At 36.3% G+C, this 25,058-nt stretch overlaps 3 protein-coding genes across 3 annotated transcripts; 1 reads left to right on the top strand and 2 right to left on the bottom strand.

The window, feature by feature from the left end:
- The first annotated feature begins 4,951 nt into the window (after positions 1 to 4,951).
- On the top strand, positions 4,952 to 5,551 carry LOC137713318 (ethylene-responsive transcription factor ERF024-like). Its single transcript, XM_068452601.1, has one exon. The coding sequence runs from the start codon at positions 4,952 to 4,954 to the stop codon at positions 5,549 to 5,551; it is 600 nt and encodes a 199-aa protein (XP_068308702.1).
- A 7,858-nt stretch (positions 5,552 to 13,409) lies between these two features.
- Positions 13,410 to 15,068, bottom strand: LOC137711850 (UPF0481 protein At3g47200-like). Its single transcript, XM_068451010.1, has 2 exons — positions 14,296 to 15,068; positions 13,410 to 14,136 (listed from the first exon to the last, which is right to left on the bottom strand). The coding sequence occupies exons 1-2, from the start codon at positions 15,014 to 15,016 to the stop codon at positions 13,502 to 13,504; spliced, it is 1,356 nt and encodes a 451-aa protein (XP_068307111.1). The 5' UTR covers positions 15,017 to 15,068; the 3' UTR covers positions 13,410 to 13,501.
- Positions 15,069 to 23,942: 8,874 nt separating this feature from the next.
- LOC137712023 (dehydration-responsive element-binding protein 1B-like) lies at positions 23,943 to 24,584 on the bottom strand. The gene has a single exon (XM_068451173.1). It carries the CDS (start codon positions 24,582 to 24,584, stop codon positions 23,943 to 23,945), a length of 642 nt encoding a protein of 213 aa, XP_068307274.1.
- Positions 24,585 to 25,058: the final 474 nt, after the last annotated feature.

A 25,058-nucleotide genomic window follows, 5' to 3' on the forward strand; every position in this document is an offset into this window, starting at 1 on the left:
GGATCATCATGCAATTTTTTCTGCATGTTATTTATTGATTTCTAGACATTTCTGAACTTGTGTAATAGTCTGACGTTTAGATCTTCCCAATTTAAGAATCTAGTGTTATTGATCCCAGTGAGGCTACTTTGATGATGATTGACTTCATAGTCAACGTGCTATGAATTATTCTGGTATCTCGTTTAATTATTGGATTCTAAGATAAGACTTGTATATTTTCATAGGTGTTGATCATGTCTGAGTGGTTTGATCTTCGTGCTAGAGTTGCTAGTAGCTTTAAGTCCAGGTGAGTGATTTTAGTATTATAAGATAAACTATTTTGCATATTAAAATTTCGTGTTATATACTTTGTGGATATAAACTGGACTTTTAAATGTGTTTATTGCCAGTCATCAATCTGCTATTTGAAATGATATATCTATGTATATTTAAAATGACTGCGAAATGAGAGGGCTAGTAGATGATTGTTAAGTTGGAATACTTTCTTTCTCGTTTCCCATGTGAATATCAAATCCCTAGAGGACTTCTTTTCTTGCTGATTCCATGAGAGCTTCTAGAATCCTACTTTACTTTCAGTAGATTCCATGAGTGATTATGGAACGCTACTTCTGTTCGATTCCATGGAAAGTTCTGGAATCCTACTCAGGTTCCTTGAGAGTTTGAGGAACCCAGTGCATAGTTCCTATCCGGTTCCATGAGAGGTTCTAGAACGCATAACTTTATGGCATCGCTTTACCCCTATTATTTCATTATATATATATATATATATATATATATATATATATATATATATATCAAAGAAAATCCGTTGAATGCCAATGTAGATTCAATCGAGATTTGTGAGAGGATCATTTTATATATGCAAAGGATTGTGAAATGTTTTATAAATGAGATCAATAGAATGTTTTTTTTTTAAATCACATATGTCATAAGACTTCACTCACACAAGCTTCGTCGCTCACCTGATTTTTGCTTTGCCTAATGCACCATTCCCACGATGTAGAGGGCAAGTTTGCATGTGGACATGTGTTGATAGATACGAGGTGTCTTGGATAACAGTGCTAGGGGATTGATGCTTGGAGTGATTAGGTTAACCTTGTACCTTACTGTCTTATTTTTTTGGTTAGTTCCATTTTTGGGAGCCTACGGACGTTGTGCCTTTAGAGGAGGTTTTGTATATATTTTGCAGACTCTTTTGCATTGTATATAAGTGAGAGAGACCCACCAATATGTTATTTATATTTTAAGTATTTTATTTGTATAAGTTGTTCGATACGTACTAATGTGACAATACTAGTACGCTTGATTTTTATATGTGCATTGGGATCAGGGCGTGACATTAGGTGGCCATTAGTGTTTGCAAAGTTTTTACGGGAGGAGAGGATAAGGAATGGAACAAAGTGAAGAGATAGGGAAAGGTAGAAAAGTCATTCTTTAACTATTAGTAAGGGCCTAAAGCTTATGAGGCATTCTTCATTAACTTATGCCTAATTAATAAAAACATCTCATTGATTAAGTTCAAAACAGACATTGGTCATTGATATATGGCTCGTTAGTAAAGTTTTTTATTGATTTTTGTGAAGCGTTCATATCGCAGCATGTCTGCAATTAGAGGTCAAAAAAGGATGTCAAGGTCTTGTTCAGCACCAAACAAAATAATGACGAAAGCCTTAAGAAATATTTGAAAAGAAAGTTTAGATAGAGAATAAGCAATTTGGGCCCATTAAGAATACCAATTCACATAGACTGACTTGAGCTTCGGAGTACCCTTTGCAGGTACATGCCATCACTTAAATGAAGCTTGGGAAGAGACATTCAAAGGCACATCTCGACAAGTATACGGATTATAGTCAACGAACATGTGAAGGTATTTCTTCTTGTAAAAAGTTTCGCTCAACAATAACCTTATCATATATGTATTATTTCAGCTCACTTTGGTTCTCGACTGTCTTAGTGGACTACGTACTAAGATTTTGTCTCCCTTCCTCTATATTACCAAGAGAAAATATTTGCTTACAACTGTATACAATTTCTTCTGTTAGAAATTCTTCCCTACTATAACAAAAGATATTATTATTCTAAGGATTATACCCAAAAGATGCGGGTTTAAACCATGTTCTTATTTTTGTGGATCACATAATTAGTAATTTTAAGCGCAATATTACAAACAAAATATTTTAAGCACAAGACACCATTTTTATACGTTTCCACACAAATTCCTACATAAGTTCACGCAGGACTTTCATTTAAATTATATTAAACAGCAAGATTTTGAAAGATGGCTTTTCAATTCTGCCCCCAGTACTTCCCAGAATTAGTAAGGAGAACAACTGTCTGCTCCTTCAGCGGTTGCTCGTTGCTTTTTCATTTTGGTATTATATTGAGTTAAACGATTTATATAAGTTAAAAGTTGGTTGCCTGCAGCTGCAAGTTGGTAAAAAAGGCACCCTGCTTGGTCAAGAAAACTAATGATTGTATTGCACCAAATGCATGCACTTAAGGCGCTTCTTAGTGCTACAATTAGAGGAAATTGATTCCTATCTGGATTCATTTTGTAGGGATTTTAGGGATCTTTACATATCAGTTATTCATAGTGTATCATGCAGTCAGAAATTATTTGACTTTTTTTTATTTAAAATTAAACACAAATAGTATTTTGACGAAAACTGGTCGCATAATATATGATGAACGGCTAGGATGTGGGGATCCTAGAGGATCCTTTTCCCAATTAGAGAGGGACTACTAATTAAGTGGGTGTGGCACTGTGTTTAGGCATAAATTTTTCAGTGTTCTAAGAACACGGTCCAATACAGTAAATGTCATAATACAAGTGGTTGAAAGTTTATTTTTCAAGTATACATCCACTTGTATTATGACATTTAGTGTACCGTACCATTTTTTCTAGCACACTGAAAAATCTCTCGTGTTTAGGGGATGTGTTTATGAAAAGCTTGTAATTTTAGTAAGAGAATATCAAATTTGCGCTTCATAGCGAATATTAATTAATTAGAAAACTCTCTCTTTTATTTTAGTGTAACTAAAAATAGTAATATATATCATTTTAAATCAAAAATGTATAAGAGAAAACATGCATGCAACCATTACATTGGAGTCTTTTGTTTGGTATGTGAATTATATTTTTGTTGGTATATATGTGTTGAGACTCTAGAGTGTGTGTTTCCAACTCGGTATGTGAATTATATCTAGCACTACCCGGTTTTAGACTTCCATTAAACTATCTATATCCAATATGAAATCCTATCTTAAATCTTAAACTCAAAATATGTAATCCTTAAAGCCCGAAACGATGTACTTTTTAATTCTTGAACATAAGCCAACATCAACAGCAACGATGTACCTTCCGGTATATATGTATTGACACTCTAGAGTGCGTTTCTAGTCATCCACTTTTTTTGGGCCCGAGGAAGGCAAGTTGGGTATTTCATTTTACCCGTAACCATGATCAAGCAGATTCACACATTTTCTTGTATGGGCATTTATGTATAGAGACGATCCAAAATTGAAAAATCAAAACCTCGCATAGTAGTTTAATTGATTTTGGGACTCCCCACTATGTTAGCATTCACTCGGTTAGCTCATCAAGCACATGATGTAGAAATTAAGACGGATCGAGTTAGTCTTGTTATGGATAAGTTGGAATTTATAGGAGCTCGATACTTGGCAAACCAATCCATCATAGAATTGCTAAGTTATCCTAGTTGCCCAAGTGTTTGAGTTCATGTTCATATATATACTACAAGGAAAACCATATAGCTTCTAGATACTTGGATTAAGCACACAACTTAACTACTAGTAAAATACATATAGAATTCCGAACTCCTATTTGAAGTACCAATTCCATAACAATCTTGAAAGGTTGGGTAGAAATAGAATTAATTTCATAATGCACTTTAAGTGCTTTTTTAAACTCAAAAGCACTTTTTATCTTTTATATCAAACATGATTATAAGGACATAATAATTTGAAATTAATTTTAATTATTTTAAAAGTACTTTCAAACTGAGCCATGTATAGCTCATGATCTTGAGCTTGTTGATTACTGAAAACAATTTCTTGACATTTCAACTCTTTTCTTCTCTCTAGTTCTCTCGTGTGTGTGAAATGCTTTCTAGAGTCTATATTTCTAAAACATTATTAGAGTGTATTTTTAATTGGTTTTAAGTTTAGTGATCACTTTCTAACATAATTAACGACTATGTTTTTATTTTATAATTTGATATATTAGGCAAGTTGCGATATAGGAAACAGAAAGAGTGGGAAGCTCCACTCTCTAGTACACTAATCATCCCGGCCCACGTCTCGTCATCCTCACATTTATACTGTCCATATATTCCCTTGATGGGATTCCACCTTGAAAATATGGATCCCCTCATTATTATAATCAAATCTTTGTTAGATGATCGCATTTAGTACCATAAGAGAGGGAGGCAGATTGTCTGCCTTCCTGTTTGTGTGATATTTTTATTTTTTTTTTATTTTGTGCAGTAACGGTTAAATTACGTTAATATTTTATAAAAAATAATAAGAAAATAAAATATTGACGTGGTTTAACCATGATCACACAAATAAGAGAGAATGAAAGGAGCACGTAAATAGGAGGGCAGACAATCTGCCTCTATAGGAGAGTGGGGTGACATAGAAGATGGAAAAGTGATATATAAAACCACTGTTCTATTGACGTTTGATGCGCAGTCTCCATACAAAAACGCAAAGCCAACCCAGAACTAGTCCATCCAACATAAACCAAGCTGGCTTACACCCCAACTCTCTTCACAGCGCAGTTCAGCAACACCTGGTTTGCACTCTCTCCCTCTCAAACTCTTCACCTAGCTCACAATTCAGATTCATTTCTCAAATCCCGTCCCTCCATAAATGGCTTCCTCCATCAACCTCCAACTGCCAATCAACCTCCAACGGCCACATCTCCACGATGCACGCCACGAATACTACTACAACGTCAAGCAGTACCACCACTTCCATTGTCCCAGGGCGTCACCCAACATACCGTGGTGTACGCCGCAGGAGTAGTGGAAAATGGGTTTCGGAAATCCGAGAGCCCAAAAAACCTAATAGGATTTGGCTAGGCACATTTCCCACACCCGAAATGGCCGCGGTTGCTTATGACGTGGCCGCTATCGCTCTCAAGGGTCAAGATGCTGAGCTCAACTTCCCCAACTCCGCTTCTTCATTGCCCGTGCCAGCCTCCACTTCGTCACGTGACATCCAGGCGGCGGCATCCTCCGCTGCTGCGGCCATGGGAGTTGCAATTGATCGCTGTTCTTATTCAAGGGATGAGGTGCAAGGTGGTCACCATAATGTTCATCAGGCTCATAAGACAGTTGATGAGGATGACAGATTTGTGCTGAATCATGAGTTTGTTGATGAGGATCTGATCTTTAATATGCCTAACGTTCTAGTGAACATGGCTGAGGGAATGCTGCTTAGCCCTCCTCGCTTGGACATAGCTGGTGATGATGCTGTAGATGCTGATCAAGAACAAGGGGACCAGAACCTTTGGAAATTTTACTAAAATCCCATCTTAATATATCACCAATATCAAGAGGAAAAAATGAAAAAAATAAGCGAAAAAGAATAAAGAATAAAATGGACCTAACGCTTGATGTACATGTAGGGGGTCTCAATGAAAACTTGTGAAAATATCAAATAATGCTAGTTTTCTTTATTTTGTTTATTAGAGTTAAGTAATTGTGCAGGATTTCCAATATAAGGAATTGCTGTCTCGTTGCACCTTTCTATCTCCATCAACGCATTCTGCGTGCGAAAAAAATAATGTGCAGCGAAACTTTTGTGTGTGTTTGATAATTCTTTTTCCTAATTATTTAAGTCAGTTGAATCAAACAACACTTTGAGGAGCTAATACAGCCTAATTCTCTATTTATATATGTAAAAAAAGAATGGAAGTGTTATTGGCACTCCAAAAATCTCATTCTACACTCCTCACAAATGTATTTTTCTTTCCAAATATAGAAAGTTTAGAGTGTAGAATGAGATTTTTAGAATGTCAATAATAATTCCCAAAAAGAACTAGAAAACGAAATTCTGCAACGGGAAATATTAAAATGGAACAATGGTAATCATTCTAGAATTGCCTAGAAGCTAGCTAAGTGTTCAATCCATGGTTCAGATTTAGTTCCCTCACGTTTCAGACCAAATGGCCCTATAGCCTATAGTTTGGTCTGGAAATTAAAGCCAACAGGTGAAGAGATTTGGTCAATCGAAAAATCAAGACGTTCTTTGGATTTTTCAAATAAATGTTTGAGATTTATATATATATATATATATATTTTTTTTTTTTTTGGCGTATATAAAATAGTGCTTTCTTTTCTAGATTATCAGAATTAATCCAATATTAAGATATCATTCTAGAATTTAGATGGAGCTCCATAAAAATCTATGGCCCACCTCACTCCTTGTTGGCGTGTCATTCTCAACTTGTTGATCACCTCTGAAGTGGCTGTCTAATAGTGATAGAAGATACCTGCAGGAATGTCAAAGATGGAAGTTGATCCTTCACCTTACCTTCCTGTGGTTGGAACCTACAAAGTCATGCAAGGATGGCAGGTATGGACTCTATGCCTATCGAAGAATTACATTTCTTTAGACAAAAAAAAAAAAAAAAAAAAACATTTCTTGCAAGAACGTAGGTAAAACAGACTTCTGTCGGCAAGAATATCTCTGAGATGTTCATCACCAACTTTAAGAAGCTTATTGTGAATCAAAATAGCAAGAAAAAAAAAGGCTATAATGACTATTTATCCCGATTATTGTGTTATTGCAAGAATTTTTTGTGTGCATGTTAAGAAAAATGTTTTAAGTAATTTGAAATTTGTTTTACTTTATTTTGAGTCACATAAGTACTTTTTAGAAAAAGTTTAGGGTTAATCTCAATTTACTATTCTGAAGTTTCGTGTTTTTCAACATTTGGTACATGAAGTTTTTTTCATACCAGAGTCATACCTCAAGTCTTAATTTTAGGACAATTTCATACATCCATTAAGTTTTCTGTTAGAACTTCTGTTAATTGATGACGTGACGCTCACGTGAACAATAACTGAGCGCCACGTGTCAATATGGACCCACTTAAATATTAAAATATTAAAAAAATACAAAAACACGAACAAAAAAAAAAACTCACCCGTCTTCTACCTCCCCCCCAACCCTCTCCCTTCCTTCTTCCCTCTGCAACCCGTACCCCTTCCCTCCCTTCTCTCCTCTTCTCTCTTCGACTCATCCTTTCCTGTCCCCCTTTTCTCTCCATAATGACCACCTCCTCCGCCATTCCTCTCCTAACCCCTACCCTCCTCTTCCTCCTCCTTCTCCTGTAACCCAACCTAGACCCAAACCCCCACCATCCTCCTCCTTATCTTTATCATGAACCCCATCAGAATTAATATTTTTTTTTTGTGTGATTAATATTAATTGTATATGTCTTTAGTCGAAAGAAGTGCTCGAACAGTCTGAGAGAGACCAAAGGACTTGCTCAAAAATCGGATCAAGAGAAGACCGAAGAGGAAGAGATCAAACTGGATGAGGTCTCGTCGGAGAAGAAAAATATTTTCATCAAAGTCTCCGTGCGCGACGGCTGATCGTTGGACGAATCGCATACCTCAGATCCGAAACCCGAGGAACACGGAACCAGAGATGCCAATACGGGTAATGTCTCGGAGCTGGATGAATTGGGTGAACCAGCCGGTGAGTAGATCAGGACGACCGCGAAGTCGAGTAATCCAGCGAGTTCGTCGAGAAAAGTAGGTGATGCAGAGCTTGGAGTGAGTAAGAGTGTGGTGGGTGTTGTTGAGCCATGGACTGAGGGAGAAAGTACCGAGAGGCAGCTGGTGGTGGTGTTGTTGCTGAGGTGCAGGATAAGGAGGAGGAGGGTGGGGGTTAGGAGATGAATGGTGGAGGAGGTGGTGGTTGTGGAGAAGGGGGGATAAAAAGGGGGGAGAGAAAAGGGGGATCCGAAGAGGGTGTTGCAGGTGCAGAAAAGATAAGGGAGGGAAGGGGGTTGGGGGGAGGTAGAAAACGGTTGGTTTTTTTTTTTCCTATTTTTTAATTTTTTTAGTATTGAAGTGGGCTCGTATTGACATGCAGCGCTCAGTTATTGTCCACGTGAGCGCCATATTATTGGTTAATAGAAGTTTTAACAGAAAACTTAACAGATGTATGAAACTGTTTCAAAATTAAGACTTGAGGTATGATTCTGGGATGAAAAAAACTTCATGTACCAAATGTTAAAAATTACAAAACTTCAGGGTAGTAAACTGAGATTAATCCAAAAGTTTAAGTTGGAAAGAAAAGAAATAGGATTAATGATGATTTTGTACATTTTTGCAAAACCCATAAAAAAATGACTAAAAAAAAACTACACGTTAGTCATTTTTATGAAATCAAATAAGTACTATTATTTATACTGAATTTTTGCACGGTAACATGACCTATTTTCCATCCATATTCAATAGTTGGTCTTTCTAATTTACCAGCGGACTTACAAATCTTGGTGTAGCCGAGTTAATTAAATTCAATATGCTCTCTTCTCAGCTGCGTTTGTCACTCCATCCTCGTAGTTTAAGTTAGACTAAAATAAAGTGTTGCGTAGAAAAATTAAAACATATTAAAGCTACGTATGAACTTAAGATATTCAAATATGCTACAATGTATGTACAGTCTAAAAACAAAATATTTCGTATATAAATACAAAAAAGTAAAATACGCACAATTGAAAAGGCTCCTTGCACAAGCAGTCTGATGATTACTATAAGAAGTCATGATGATTACTTTAAATTGCTAATAGCAATTCATGTAATACGTTAGTTTAGTTATTGCTTGTCTTCCTCCTTCACAACCCCTCCGAAATCCAAAGTTCGTATCTTGAAGCGCTCAAGCTTATGTGATAACTCCTGCATTGATCCTTGCAGGCCGTGCGTAGCACCTTTTTGTACAGTGACTGAACTTCTCTTTCCATCCACCTTCAGTAGTTGGTCTGCTAATTTAGCCGGAACTTTCTCACGAAGCTCCGAAATGAATCTACGTAATCCATCAAGAGCTTCCCTATCTTCATCTTCTGTTTGTGCTGCTACATTAACATGTTCATGATCAGCAAATTGTCGTGGAAGTGTGCCTTCTGTTGCATATGACTCGGAATTAGTAGCAGTGTTCATCTCGTAGCTGTTTATTGGCCTCGTGGGTTGAGGAAATTGAATCAGTCCTGAAGTTTGCCCTCCACAGGTTTCTGAACTCATAATTTTGTAAATATGGAAGCAGCTTTGAACATAAACTATGTGTTTTCCGACAATAGAAAAGAGTTGGGGTTTGAAGTTTGAAGCAAATCTGAGAGTAAATGCTGTAAGAATATATGAATGACATATTAAATCATTTGAATGCTCGGGTATATACATAGGGACCGGGACGTGAGGATATGGAGCAGGACAACTGTCAACTGGCCGAAAAATAAAAATTCAAACGTTGCAGTCAATATTAGGAATGTACATGACGAGCGTGGAGTTGAAAAATCAAAAATTCAACTTTGAGAAACAGTCAAGCCTTCAAGCACAAGAAAGAGACTAAATTTTGGGTATTCGTTGATGAATTTAAGGTTTGATTTGTGTCCTAATTAAATATTCGTAATCTAGCTTCTATTTGCACATGTGTATGTATACATTAGTGAGAACTTTTTTGGTTGAATCGGTCATGGTCTTGGTCTTCCATGACATTGGTAAATACGATATAGGCTTGGTAAATAATGTGGAATTCTAGTAACATTTTTTTGGGAATAATGAACTTATTATATAAAGATAGTATTCAGGTTTAGAAGTGGTTGAAGTTGCCGCTAGCTCTACATTGTAGTGTCATTTGTAAGTAAGAGATCTTAAGTTTGACTCTTATCTTATACATGCAAGTTTGGTAAAAAATTATTACTAACTCATTGTGTTGCTTAATAGGTGCATTATTTCTTATATTTTCATATCATTTATTCCTGGGGTTTGTTAAGGTTTGGTTTTAAAAGAGCTTGTTATTTTTCTTTTCTCAATTTCAACCAAACAACACACTTATAAGTTTTTTTTAATGATATATTGACTTTAAGTTTTGACACAAGGACAATTAAAAAAGAAATCTAAGAGGCTGAGGATCACTGTGTTCAAATTTCATAGTTTTTCGTTGATCTTTGTCTCACATAGTTTTTCATTGATCCAAACATTCTAGTTTTGCAAATTAATCCCACATAAATTACATCATCGTCAGACCTAAACATCTATAGAAGAAGGAAGATTTTAAGATCTTCTTGATTTTTCGTAGTGCGGTGCGATATATGTCTGGAAAGTTAAGAGATAGAGCTACAAGTTTCTTATATTTCTAAAATTTTCTAGAAGGTTAAACGGCACAAAACATGCATGCAAATCAGATGATGTGTTTCCCAAGTCAAGGAGTTCTTCCCTAATTTGATTTCTTTACTAGTTTAAGTTTTTGTTTTGTTTAAGGAGAGTTTTTACCAAACTTTTTAGATACTTTATATATATAATTAGGACCTCAATGCTCTCTCTAAACCATATTATACATCCAAAGAAGAGAGCTTGGGACATGTCTCACCACGGAGCCATAAAATGAATACCTATGCTCTCTTTCTTTTATTTTTATCTTTGTATCTAAACTATTTTTTTAAGGTTTATTATGAAGATATGAAATGAATATTTGTGAAGTACTTTGTTAATTATTATTTGATTACATGAGGGACTTTGTTTCTAGAAACTTAGATTGATCTAAAAGAATGAGCAATCAACTAGGTTTATTGGAAGATTAAGAAGCGTAGATAAACTAGTTAGGATGACCAATCAAGCTAGTCATACTTGTTTGATATGACTCTTCTACGATTAAATGGTTTCTATGTGTTAATTGTATGATGAACCAAGGATATAATTTCATTATAGAAATACACGAATTGATGTTTGACCACAAATTAATTGGATAGTAATTGGCTCTAGGAAAAAGAAATACAATTGTTATGGATGAATTTATAACTTTAGGCGGCTCCATTGTTTCTCAAACCCTTGTGTCGTGTGTTTCGTTTTATTTTTCCTTTTAGTTTCTTGTAGTTTTAGTCTTGGTCAATTATTCAATTCAATCAATCGGTTGCTTAAGTAAGTTTAGCTTGATTAATTGGTTTAACTTTTTTTGTCAAATAAAGTGGTTTCATTGGTGTCAAGTGCAACCCTCGTGGGATCGACCTCATATTTGCCCTACTATAGTACTTCTGATCTTATGCACTTGCAAGTATTTAAATTGTGTTTGATTTATCTATTTTTATAGGTGCTTCGAGATCACATCCTCGCTTAGTTTAATCCTGATATAGAATAGATAGCCGAGTGGATTGAACATAAAATGGATCCAAGGAAGACAAAAGGACGTAGCTGGAATTTACAGAGTTAGTATCCGAGTTTTGTTTTGAGCGCATAATACCTTCCCAAAAAGAGCAAGGTGTTTCGGTTCAAACACACTGCCATGTTGTGAAGTATGACAAATCAAAGCCATCCAAGGTTGTTTAGATTTCTAAAACCGTATTTTAAAGTTTGCAACAAAGATCAAACTTTTCGTTTTACATTTGATTTACTTCTTTTATATTCCCTAAGACTTCCCTAAACTCCTTAAGGGGTCAAGTCAAGTATATTTAAGCCTTATGGCTGCTATTGTATTCAACTTTCAAGAATTATTCAAATAAACCCTTCGGTTTTCTCATAAAATTTGGTAGATTTTATAACATTGTTCTTCAAAGGCTTACGTTGGTATCTGCGTCAAATCCCTTTCCCAAATATCGTTGTATTTAAAGAGTAAATTAAGTTAGGGATGACAATTTCTTCCTTATTCTTGTAGGGGCCTACCTTAGGATCAGTTTGGGATTGTTGTGTTTTTTTAATAAATTGCTTTTGATGTACTTTAAGTATTCAATCGCAAAATAAAGCAGTTGAGCGTTGATAAACTCAATTTTTAATAGTGTTATGAGTTTGAAAAGTAATGTAAAAATAGTATCTAGAAGGATAAATAGTGTCATTGTTTAAAATTAATGAGCTTATTACATGAATTCAAATATTCTAAAGGCTCAACTCTGCTTTTTATTAAAACAGCTTTTAAAATCAACCTACAAGCTGCTTTTAAAAGCAATTGTTTGTAGGCCATTACTTTGAAAATAAGCAATATATTTTATTTTTATCATACACTTTTTTACTTCTTAACTTTAAATTGAAGTAGTTTTTGGTGGGACCCAAAAAAAAAATTCCAATACCAAACTGGACCTTAATGAGGCAAGGACGGGATTTCAACCCTCATGATTATCCTAACATATACGTATGTGTATTATGTTTGTTTTTCTAGTTAGTTCACAATACTAAAATTTTGATTTGTGCTTATATTTTAGTTTAATAGTATATTTGTGTCATATGAAAGATATATATCATTGCATTTTTCATGTACTACATTATGAGTTTTTATTATTTGTTGAAGAAAGAATTAACCAAAAGAGTTAAATAATATAAGATAAAAAAAAACAAAATAAAAAACAAAAAAGATGCCACCATTTCTTGCCCACTACGTTTCTAATCATGCAAATCCTGTGTGTCGAGAGGTTATCTGGCGCACAAAACTTGTGAACAACTAAATAAATTAGATGGCCAAACCTGGTTGACAAAAAAACGTGATGTATATTTTATGGGCTAATATTTGACCATTTTATAAACAAAAAAAATAAGTATGTGAAAATTAAAGGCTGCTTTCTTCCCTAAATTTCCCATTTCTCTTCGTATCAAATTAGTTTCCCTATTTTCTTCCTTCTCATTTTCCCCTTTTTCTTTGCCCATATTTTTTTCCCAAACATTCATCAAGGTCATATTTGCTTTGCTGAAAATGCATGCATGCTTAGTCTTTAATACTATGGTTTATGCAAAAGAAGATCTAATTATCATTTCACTGCATAAATATACATGCTTAGTATTTATATTTGGAGTCTCATAATCTTTTCACTCCAAGAATTTAGCTCTGTCGTGATCCACAACAACAACAAGTGAGCTCAATCGACAATATCTACAAAATTCAATCATGTTCAAACACTTACATGTAATATTTAATAAGACACTTATCATTGTAAAATCAAAATACAAAAAAGACCTTATTTAGTGACATATTATAATACTAATTGGTAAGCATATGAACACTATAAAAATCAATAAATACATATAAAAAAATTATATTTGTATGGATAATACTTAGGTACTACTCACTAGTGAGTACACTATATATTCACTTTTTAATTTTGGTCCAATAATATTTTAACACATTATTTTTTAAAATAATACACATGTTATTTAATTTTTATTGAGCTTTAAGAAACAAGGAACATGTAGCATATTTTGATTGAGCCAAATAAAAAAGTGCATATATGAGGTACTCACTAGTGAATACCTAAGTATTACCCTATTCATAGTGGAGGATAGTAACTCATAACAGTGTAAAAGGTCTGTGCCAAGGTGAGTATCAACAAAATCAAAGCAGCAAACGCAGATATGAAGGACCATGGAGTATCAAAATAAGTATACTTGAAGCTAGCCCATTGAACATGCCAACTATTCCCATAATAGTGATGCACGTCATTGAACAACTTTGACAAGTAACACCCATCCATATCAAAAGCCACATCCTTCCCCAAATTATTAATAAATCGAGCAACTTCCCCATCGTTCCCAAAGTAATTCTCGAGGATGTTACGGTCACACAAATACTCAACATCCTTGTATGTGTTCACAAGGCAATCGAGCAATGTTGCGTAGGTGGTGATGTGCTTAGAAGTTGACTTGTGGCACTGCTCATAGGCCACACAGTTGAGCAAGAAGGAACTCATGAAATCGTCGACTGTTATAGTTGGCATTTCGATGACTCCGCGCTTGAATTTAATCACCAAGAAGCTTTCGCCCTTGCCCCGATTGAGCTTGATTCCTGCACAGCGAAGCTTCGAGACACAATGGATGGTATGTGTTGGTATGGTGTTGCTACTACGTGGCTCCTCATGGCCTGGCGGTATAACACTTGAGCGCAACAAATCGAGCAAATGCATACCTGCAAGCAAGGTATTAAACATCGATGTAAACGTATAGAGAGGACAACAAACTTCTTAATTAAGATAGGTTAAGGGTTCGATCACTTTCGATGTAACAAAACAGAACAGAGAATTTTCAAAGAAAGTTTTAGAAATATCATTGAAGTTTGAGAGCTTGCCGGTAAGATTGTGGTGCTTTTGAATGACATGATCAGGCCTCTGCATATGGTTGTTGAAAAATTCCAAGGCAAGCAACGACAATGACTTCCCATTTTCTTTATGTTCTTCCGTAGTTGTGAGATCAAACAAAGCCAGGAGAACAAAGTAGGGTATTTGATTTTCGAGCCTAAGAAAATCCCTAACCAAAAATGGGATTATCCAAACCATGTTGACAAGAGGATCGTCACGCTCGAACCGGACCAAAAGGCCGACTTTTCGTAACAATTCGATTATAAAACAACCATCAAGAACCAACATTTCCAAAAATTCTTCCGTGGTAAGATTTATTCTTTCTGAGTAACACTCTCTAGCTTCTTGTTCCAATGGCTCCAAGGCCTTCAAGTAGTCCTTTAAAGACAACCCTTTGGGCTCTGTCCTTGCAAGCAAAGAACCCAAATATTTCCACTTGTGCTCTTCGATCATCTTGACCCGTGGCTCTCCTCTGTGGTATGGACCGATGGAGACGATGTGGGGGTTGTACGACTTGCCGTTTATCTCGAGAAGACTCTGTGGGACTCTGAAGATGCAGCAGGAGGGTTTGCCTGCTGCATTGCTTAGGAGTTTTGGGGGTTCTGAGATCATCTGGTACATGGTGGCCAACCGATCCTTGTTCACTTCCCAGATGCTGATTGAATGGCTGTCCATGTTGGGTTGTTGTTGCTGCAGTGGATTGGTGTCCATCTGAGTTGTGATCTTGGAGGTGGTGGTGATGGTTGCGGCGGTGAATTGTAGTTGTGAAATTTTGAAGTTGCTATTTTTCTTTTGTGATGGGGATTAATCAAAGGAAGATTTGTAGAGGGAAGACAAGTTGGTTTGAAGGACAGCTAGACAATGACTAGGAGAATTGAATACAATCAAATGCCACCACCAAGGTCCAAACTTGATTAAACCAACTACCATTTTTTTTTGTTGTTTAATTTTCTATATCAAAATTTCTCTTGTATTAAGATGAGCACATATATCTATCATTGAGTACTGCAGTATAATGGTAACTTTTTTTTATTTGTAAGTGTGATACTATAGATGTGGTATGCATGAACTATGTAGTTCACTTGCACGTGGGCCCTTTACCACAATGGTGGAAATGTGTTAAGCTACTGCATGACAGCATGGGTTCGAACCCCATTGGTGACTAATCTAACAAAATCTATCGTTTGACAAAAAAAAAAAAAAATTGTGTTGTTCACTCTTATTATAATATGTGAAATGACAATTATGTGTTTTGTGATGTTCTTGATACCGAATTAAAATAGTATATTTGTTATCAAAAAAAAAAAAACAGTATATTTTCCACATCTGATATATTAAAACTTGTTGCAGTCATATTTACAATAGGAATGTGATTGTGTAAATCTTAGGGAATCTGGGAAAATATTATATATTCCTATTATGATTAGATTACGTATTAAATGTTGTAATCCTAAAGGGAAAGGTTTTACCCTTTCTACTACTATAAATAAAGGCACAATGAGGTAAATCAAACACACCCATAATTATACATCTCTCTCTTCTCTCTACTATTGCCGCACATTTCTCTATCTATAACCTCCATAATTGTTCAGTAAATAGTACCTACAACACGTTATCAATACGCTCTTGATGCTACGCTAAATAGAGTTTGATCTTCAATCCGGAGAGTATTACGTTTTAATCATTCTTTTTGTGATTAATTTAATTATTTTATTGAATTGATCTACATGTTATTGATTCAATTTAATTTTTCTATGTTGAACGTGATACAACGCATTGGAGATGCAATTCCGGCTTTCTGAGAAAGATCTTCTACAAATTCAAAGGCTTTTGTTGTTTTCTGCCAATCAGCTACGCTTAAAATAAAGTAAGATATTTGAAACGACCATGAAGCATGAAAACATTCCCCATGATGCATGAATCCCCTACATTTATATTTACCTTCCGATATATATTGTGTACGTTTCATATATTTGTCAATATATAAATTTGTTTCATGCATTACGCAATTATGCTACGTGGAATTTGTGAGTCAAAGAATATAAATAAATTAGAAGCAATTTAGGATTTTCAAACCCTAATTATGTCGGAAAAAAAATATATGGGCACTTGCAGCACCACCACCTCGGACACCTTGGACCCCTCACAGCAGCAGCCCTAGGGCCTTGCTGCGCTGACCTAGACTATTAGGCCTTTCGGCCTACCTCTGTTTATAGGGCCTACAGTCCCTAAGTAAAAAAAACCAGCAAGTTTTGGCCCATTGTCCTACGTCCCTTGGCCCGTGAACTCACTAGGCTTCGCCCCAGTCTCGGCTTGCTTGCCAGCAGCTTTGGCTGCTGAGCTTAGGTTGCCTCGGACCCAACCCAGGCCAGCTTTTCACTGGGCCTGAACCCATGCCCCTCCTTCGGCCCATTTAATTCAGCAGCTTGTTGCTAGGGCTTTTGTCCCTCTCGGCCAGTGGGCTACTCACTGCCAACCCGAGCTCTTTTGCTCATGGCACCCAGCCCTTCTTTGGGCTATGCTATATTTTCGATCCAATAATATTATTTTAATATTATTTTGCTTCTACGATCAACCTTGAATAGTCCCGATCTATTGAATTAATTAAAAGTGACATGCGGTCCATTAATCTGATAGTGAATCCAAAATTATTGACCTGAAGATCACTTTTGGACATTAACGATTCAATAATTTATTTTTATACTTTTAACCGTCACATACTTTCGTAGTAACGAAGCTCTCACACTTAAGTTCCCGAAGAAACTCAAATCCACTATACTTAAATCAGCATATTGCATTCTGTGTTTCTTGCAAGAACCTCTCTTTTATGAACTAAACGTTCATAAACTAAATTGAACCTGTAGTTTCAAATTTAGTGCCTTTGAAACTCGAAGTTTTCATAAAACAATACACCCATGAAAACCCAACGTTTTTTCATGAACACCATGTCTTAGAACTCAAATGTTCTAACTTTGATGCTTATGGATGATTCATTCCCATAGCACCAATCACAATCTTGTTCCCTCCAATTCAGTGGATTGTCAAATCATCACAAGTTTGATTTTCCTGATTTGGACGTTTTCTAATAGAAACCACTTTATGTGGGGTACAAGACGTGAATCTCCACTTGCCTATCAAGAAGCTGAGAAACCATTGAAGCCAACAATGGCAAGGAAGAGCTGAATAAGCCTCCGTCATGATCTTCATTCGAAGACATATGCCTGAAGCATTATCATTGGAAATACCTCCCGAACGAGGATTCCATGGCTCTTTGGCTCGCTCCTACGGACCATGTGATCATGCAACATATTGCCCGAAGCACACCATGATTACATCCATGAATGAGTATAATTCTGAAGTTTATAAATCCGATCGAATTTTGACTAGAGAATATTTTTCTCATAATTCCATGTTTCTAACTCGCCCCTGAAGCAGTAGTGTAGAAAGCGAAAGTTTACCAAATTCTCGAATCTGATTATTACAACAAACGTGAAAGAATGGTATAGACTCAGTTCGGCTGGAGTCTACCGAATGGCTCAACCCAGTTCGGTCAAAACCTAACCGAATGGTGATGTATTGCTTCGGTAAGGATACACCATTCAGCATACTCTCTCACAATCCAATTTCGAGTTTGTTTTTACAACATATGGTAGAATTAGGGCCTGCCAAGGTGTGGCATCATGCCCGAAGCATGATCTTTGGTACCTAAGACCTAAAACTTCAAGAATAAGGGATAATATTTCTGAACCTTAACCCTGCAAAATCTTCTTCTGTCTTGATGGAGTAGATCATTGGTTATGCACCTGTTCGTGCCCCTACCAATGTTGTTAAGGAGTACCATTCTAGTAGTCAATAGGTGAGACTAATTTTTGCTCCACCAAACACCGTTGGAAGAGCCGAATTTTGACATGGATAGCCTTGTTGGCCGAATCCCTTTTGTAAACCATTTACTTTGTGAACATTTTTCCATGTTCTTGGATTCAAGTTTGGTGTTTGTTTTACTTATGGATAATCTTATTGATATTGTCCTCGAATATGAGTTAATTGGATCATGTTTTTCTGAATACATGTGACCGATTCAATTAAACATGTGATTAGGTAGGAATGTGGGAAAGTTAGTTGTCTGGATGAATGCGTACTACGCACACTAACTTTACACCTAAATCACATCTCTAACAACGACTTCAGGTCTATCCAACCTGATTAAGAACATTGGCACGCTCCTCGTTGTATGAATGGTATTGCATCACCATTTAAGGGACCTTAAATTCTCCCTAACGTTGAGTTTTTATAGATATTCGAGATGACAATGATCATAAATGAAACCATTGAAGAAAATAGAGTGAAATATCTTTTCACCACCTCTAAAAATGAGCATGAAGCTTTGATTTGGGACCAATGGGTTGTCTCCCAACTGGGAATACACCACATGTGGCTGGCCTGGAGCCTGGTGATTGAGCAGTTTACTTGCTTTGGCTCGACCTTTTGGGACACTTAAGTCGAACAATGATGCTACAATGCATCTCCTTATCTAAAGTAAGGATATTGTGCCTACGAGCACACTTTTCCAAGCATGCTCATTAGGGAAATTGATTTTCTATATCATTCCTCGCAAAGATACGACACGATTCTCTTTTCACAATGGATTCAAGGGAATATATATAGACTAATCCAACCAAAACGCAGACCATATAAATATTTATGGTTTTGGTTGATGAATCGACAAACTGGTCACATGTTTGTCCACACACATTACTGCTAAACCTCTTGGCCAATTATGGGTTCACCACCCTACTTATCCCTTAAGGTCCGGGAGACTGGATAATGCCAGAGAGTTTATATTAAAAGTTTTCGCTAAAGTATTGCATGTCGTTTTGGGTTTCTAATTGAACATCAAATTCCCATGTTCACCCCAAATAGCCTCGCTTAGTGATCATAAAACGTGATTTAAATGATCGCCCGAATTTTGGTGAACATACCAAGTTTTTGGTTTCTGCCTAGGGCTATGCAATCCTTGTACGCAGTTATGTTGGTCTACCTTGAGGCCCATTGCCACCCAACCTATATGACGTTACAATTGGTTACTGGGTACGAACCTGACGATTTTCGTGTTTACGCATTTGGGTGTGCATTCCATGTACCAAGTTGCACCATCACAACGTACCACAATGGGTCCTCAAAGAAGGATGTGTATCTTTTGTCGATCATGATTCTCCTTCACACTAGCTCTCTTTGAGCCCTTGCATGCAATATCTTTACCGCTTATTTGTGGGTTGTCACTTTAATGAGACAGTCTTCCCACCGTTAGGGGAGATAAGAACGTCAACGTTCCTAGAGAACGGTGCAAATTTGCATGGACGTTGCCCATTATGTCTCATCTTGATCCTTATACCACACATGTATGATAAGTAAGTGCGATGAATTCTAGCTTTCAAAATGTTGCCCCAGACGTATTCCTCTGATCTAGCTAAAGTGACGAGATCATATACCAGCTGCAAACATGTCTGCAAAGATAGATGTACTTAATGGACGTCGAGTCAACATCCCTGGAGGGTGTGCCGCCCCCGTTAGACAATTTGGACGGTCCGGTACACAGGCAGATAGCCAATCAATCTGTCTAGCCTAGAGCACGACAGATCACTCGGTTCGTATGATTCACTTCCCTAGAAGAGGAATACACGGCACAATAATGAATCTAAACTTGATAGCTGTCTCAAATCATTTCCATCTCATAAGATTAATTCGGATTTCTCCCAAGACTTAAAGTTCTTGGTCCAGTATACTAGTTTGGATGAGCTAAATGGAATTGAAATGAGATTATCATCGATGATGTTTTCACTTATATGGTAGCTACCGACATAAATGAAAAGCGACGATATCGAACCGTGTTCCGTTGATTAAGTGACAACATAAAACTGATTGGACAACTAAAGTTATAGTCTAGGTCAAATTCCTTACCAAAGTGTGTATTGGACCTGTCATTCCTACACAGCCCAAGGTAACCCTGTTGTGTTACAAATGGGAAAGGAAGCGTTATGAGATGAATGAAATAGTGCGATATGATGCACGTCTTACGGCGCAAGGTTTCTCTTAAACATCATGTGATTAATAATAGCATTATGAAATGTGGTTAGTGTTTTCTCCATAGGGATATAGATACGAAGATTTACATTTAAGTTCTCGAAGAATTACATGGACTGTTTCAGATGATTCCAAAACCACGGAACACCATCTTAACTTGTTTTGAGGCGTCCACTTATGGATTGAAAAATCCGACGAATGTGGTATACCCGTCTACGTGAATATTTGATCAATCAGGGATATGAATTATGCCCTTGTGTGTTAAACTATGAAGTCTTATTCCAAATTGCTAGAGTTACAGTTTGTGTCGTTGACATGAATCTCACTAAGACTCCGGAAGAGCTTGAGAAAACTGCCTTGTACCTGAAGATAGAATTTGAGATGAAGGATCTTAGGAAAACTCGTTTATGCTTTGACCTGAAGTTCAAGCATTGTTCTGACGGTATTTTGGTCTACCAGTCGAACTATACCCCAAATGTGTTACTTTTGAGTATACCTTTGATCGTCCATATGTTATATGCACATGAGACCTTGAAGAGGTTATGGAATCAGAAATTCTATATCTAAAGTTCAACTTTGTGCTTTATTGTACTTAGTTCATTGCATTTAGACAGGACATCTCTTTCGCTGTTGATCTATTGGTAAAGATACAGCACCACGTTTACACGCAACCACTGATTTGGTATTAAAGACGTACCCTGAAGGTACTACATGGGCAAATCCCAACGCATCTCAACAGATCCAACCCCCCTGATCCTCGGAATGATGCTTGCCTTGTTTGTTATGTTGATGCTGGTTACTTATCAAACCCGCACAAGGTAAAATCCCCGAATGGTTATGTCTTTACCGTTAGGGATATCGCAATATCTTGGAAGTCCACGATATAACCGTAGTTACGAAATCTTCGAATCGTTCCAAGACTCACCTCACTTCACTATGCCACAAGTGAGACATGGTTAGGAGTTCTTATTGAGAATTTCAAAGTACTTGTTGTGTTTTCATCCATCGTTGAGTCCCGACGACGATCCATGAAGATTATGCTGCATGTATCAACCTGACCAAGTCATGATACATCAATGAAGTCAACGCCAAGACATATTGCGCCTACATCTACATCAACAAAGCATCAGGAGATTGAAGTCATGCAATTCGTTCCCAAGACAACTTGGTCGATCTATTCACCAAGTCATTGCCCAAGTCTACATTTCAGAAGCTCATCCAAGGAATCGATATGCGTAAATTATCTGAGTTGAATCGCTTGTAGTTCTCTTATTTAGAAGTTATGTCTAACTCATGGGGAAATCTTGAAGCATACTCACATGATCTTAATGTACTCTTTTTCCCTACGATTAGGAGCATTTTTCCCATTGGGTTTTTGCTATCTAACTAGGTTTTAATGAGGCACCCATCCCAAGATGATCATACTCCGTTGAGTTCACTACCTTCGTCCAGTTTAACGAGAGTTTTAGACATTATGCATATTTTTCTTACTTTTCTCCTTAGTCTATGGGTTTTCCCCATTCCTTGGGTTTTACCATAGCAAGGTTTTTTTTGAGTTTTTACAAATGCATACTTCAAAGTAAATTTGAGACTCGCGATCACCCGTTGTGCCGATGACTTCATCAACTATTCTACCTTATATGCTGAAGATTCTAATGCAATGGTTTGTTGAGTATTTACACACTCAAGGGGGAGTGTTGCAGTCATATTTAGAATAGGAATGTGATTGTGCAAATCCTAGGGAATCTGGGAAAGTATTATATATTCCTATTAGGATTAGATTACCTATTAAATGTTGTAATCCTAAAGGGAAAGGTTTTACCCTTTCTACTACTATAAATAAAGGCACAATGGGATGAATCAAACACACCCACAATTACAAATCTCTCTCTTCTCTCTACTATTGCCGCACCTTTCTTTCTCTATGACCTTCATAATTGTTCAGTAAATTATGCCTACAACAAAACTTACATTTTGGATTGAGAAGTTCATGAACAAATCTATGACAGAACTCATTTGAAGAGGGCTTTTTTAGTACACACAGCCGAATGTACAAAAAAACATTCATATTGAATCCAAGGGCTGTTGTTCACATGTGAATATATGATGTGCAGATGGGCATGTGCACCAAAGAAAATTGCTCATTTGAAAGCTTCTAATTCAAAGCCCATGAACAAATCTTATTTTTATTTATTTAATTTTAGAAGTTTAAAGCCCATTACTAGTAAACTCACTTGGAATCAAATTCATGTTAGAGTTGGCCCCTTTTTTATCCTGCATTATGCATATGGAAAATCATAGTAAAAAGTAAGAACTTATTTGAGACTTGGAAGAAGCAGTATATATAACTGAAAAATATTTTACTACTCAAAGAATGAGTGAGAGTTTCGATTTATAATTGTTCGTTGCCCATTTATAGAACTTTTAGTTCATGATCGGAACCGTTCACATTATAAATCGCTCTATAAAAATTGTCTTTGTAAAAAATCAATTAAAACTAAGGTTGTTTAGTTATCTAATTGTATAAAAATAGATGAAAGGAATTGGCAAAGCATTATGGACCGGATCTACGCATTTGCTACAATAGATTGACTAAATGACTTTAGTTTTAATTCTTTTCTTTTTTTTTGTAGAGATGATCTTTGCAAAGTGATTGATAATATGAAAGATTCTGATTATAAGCACAAGGCTCTGTAATTATTTTGAGTAGGAGTTCATACTCATTGTTGAGTAGTCAAGCAGTGTTCATATATAATTAGAGCAATGCTTGGCTACTCAAAATTCATGTCTGACTCACAAAACTTTGTGCTTATATATTATCGGAACCGTTCATACTATAAATCACTTTGTAAAAATCATCTTTGCAAAAAAATGGATTAAAACTAAGGTCATTAAGTCAATCAACTGTAGAAAATAAATAGACGGTTTGTAATGCTTTTACTATTTCCGTCTATCTATTTTTATACAATTCAAGGACTAAAAATACCCTAGTTTTAATTGATTTTTTGTAGACATGATCTTTATAGAATGATTTATGATAGAAACGGTTATGATTATAAACACGAAAATCTATAAATTAAAAACAAAAAGTTTTGAGTAGGAACTCCTACTCATCTTTTAATTTGCCAAGTATTATTCATATAACTAGATGACAAGACTTAATTGATAAATACTTCCTCAAATACTGAATCTCTCCTTCCAGTCGTCATGCCTTATTTTTTGTCAATTCCAACTCTCATATATCGATTTTGGCCTAGTGTTACTTATCTTCATAATAATGAAAATGTTTCAAATCAAATTCAACATACTATTAATGACAAAAATAACACACATAGAAAGGGTGACACATAGTAGATTGATAGAGATATAAAATGTAGTATAAGTAATCATGGATCACAACCCACTAATTAAAAAGGAATATAAATTAAATTTAAATGTAACTCTATATGTCTCACTCACTTGCATATATTGAATTGAACGAGCAACTACAAGATGATCAAATTCAAATTAAGAATCAATAGAAGTACCCGCCCGCCAGAAAAAATATTGAAAAGAATCAGTCACTCCACAAGGAAATGTCAGTAGTATTATTCCCCCAGTCGTCGTCGTCATATTCGTTCCAATTAAAACCCTTTTGCAGGGATGGTGGAGTGAGGATCAAACCCTCAGCCATGCTATCAATCAACCCCGGCATGTTGAACAACTCCTCCTCATCCAAATACACAACTTTTCTCACCTCTTCTTCCTCTACCTTCTCCAACTTCAAAGAAGAAGATGAAGAGGCTTTACCTTTAACCTCCAAGAATGCCTCGGCAGCCTCTAAGGCAGCACATTGTATGTCCTTTACGGTATAAGCATTCGACTCGAAGCGCGGCAAAGCACTTGCCTCGTTAGGAAAGTTGAGTGAAGCAGACTCACCCTTGAGAGCCAAGGCTGCAACATCATAAGCCCTAGCAGCCATGTCAGGGCTAGTGAAAGTTCCGAGCCATATCCGCGATTTCTTGTGATCGGGTTGCCTCAGCTCACACACCCACTTCCCACACCTTTGCCTCACACCTTTGTAAACTGGGTGCCTAGTCTCTGTGAACTTCTTCCTCCCTGCCTTTCTCTTTTTAACCACCCCCATACTAGTTTGCATTAGGGTTGGAACAGAAATAATCGAAGTTGAAGACGATCTATCATCGGTTAAATTTTCCATTGTTAATGAAGAAGTATCTAGCTAGGATTTGCAAATGAGGGATATTGATAGTTATAGAAGAAGAAAGAAAGCTATTGAAGGTGACCAATGTTGCATGCAAGTATTTTAAACGTGTTGAATGTTATTTTGTGGATTGAGTTCCAAGGTGTATTTGAAAAATATTTAAACGTGGAAGTGCTGGGGTTTCCAGAAATGTAAAACCCCACGTGGGAGAAAAAGGCTCTAAAGTGCTTTATGTTTTATATACTATCTACTTTGATTTGTATTTTGATGGGTGGAGACTGGACAGGGGACCATTTCTCTGATGCGCAAGTCATAGATGGTAGGTTACCATGGCCATTTCATAATGTTTATTTATTTTTAATTAAAGTATATCTTAGCTTTTTGACAAGAGATTTTATGATTTGTTCGAGACATTTAATGTCATCAATTATTTATTTTATTAATATATAAAGTTGTGGAAATATCATCAAG

This window comes from Pyrus communis, chromosome 13, assembly GCF_963583255.1.
Source record: "Pyrus communis chromosome 13, drPyrComm1.1, whole genome shotgun sequence".
Taxonomy (NCBI): Eukaryota; Viridiplantae; Streptophyta; class Magnoliopsida; order Rosales; family Rosaceae; genus Pyrus; species Pyrus communis.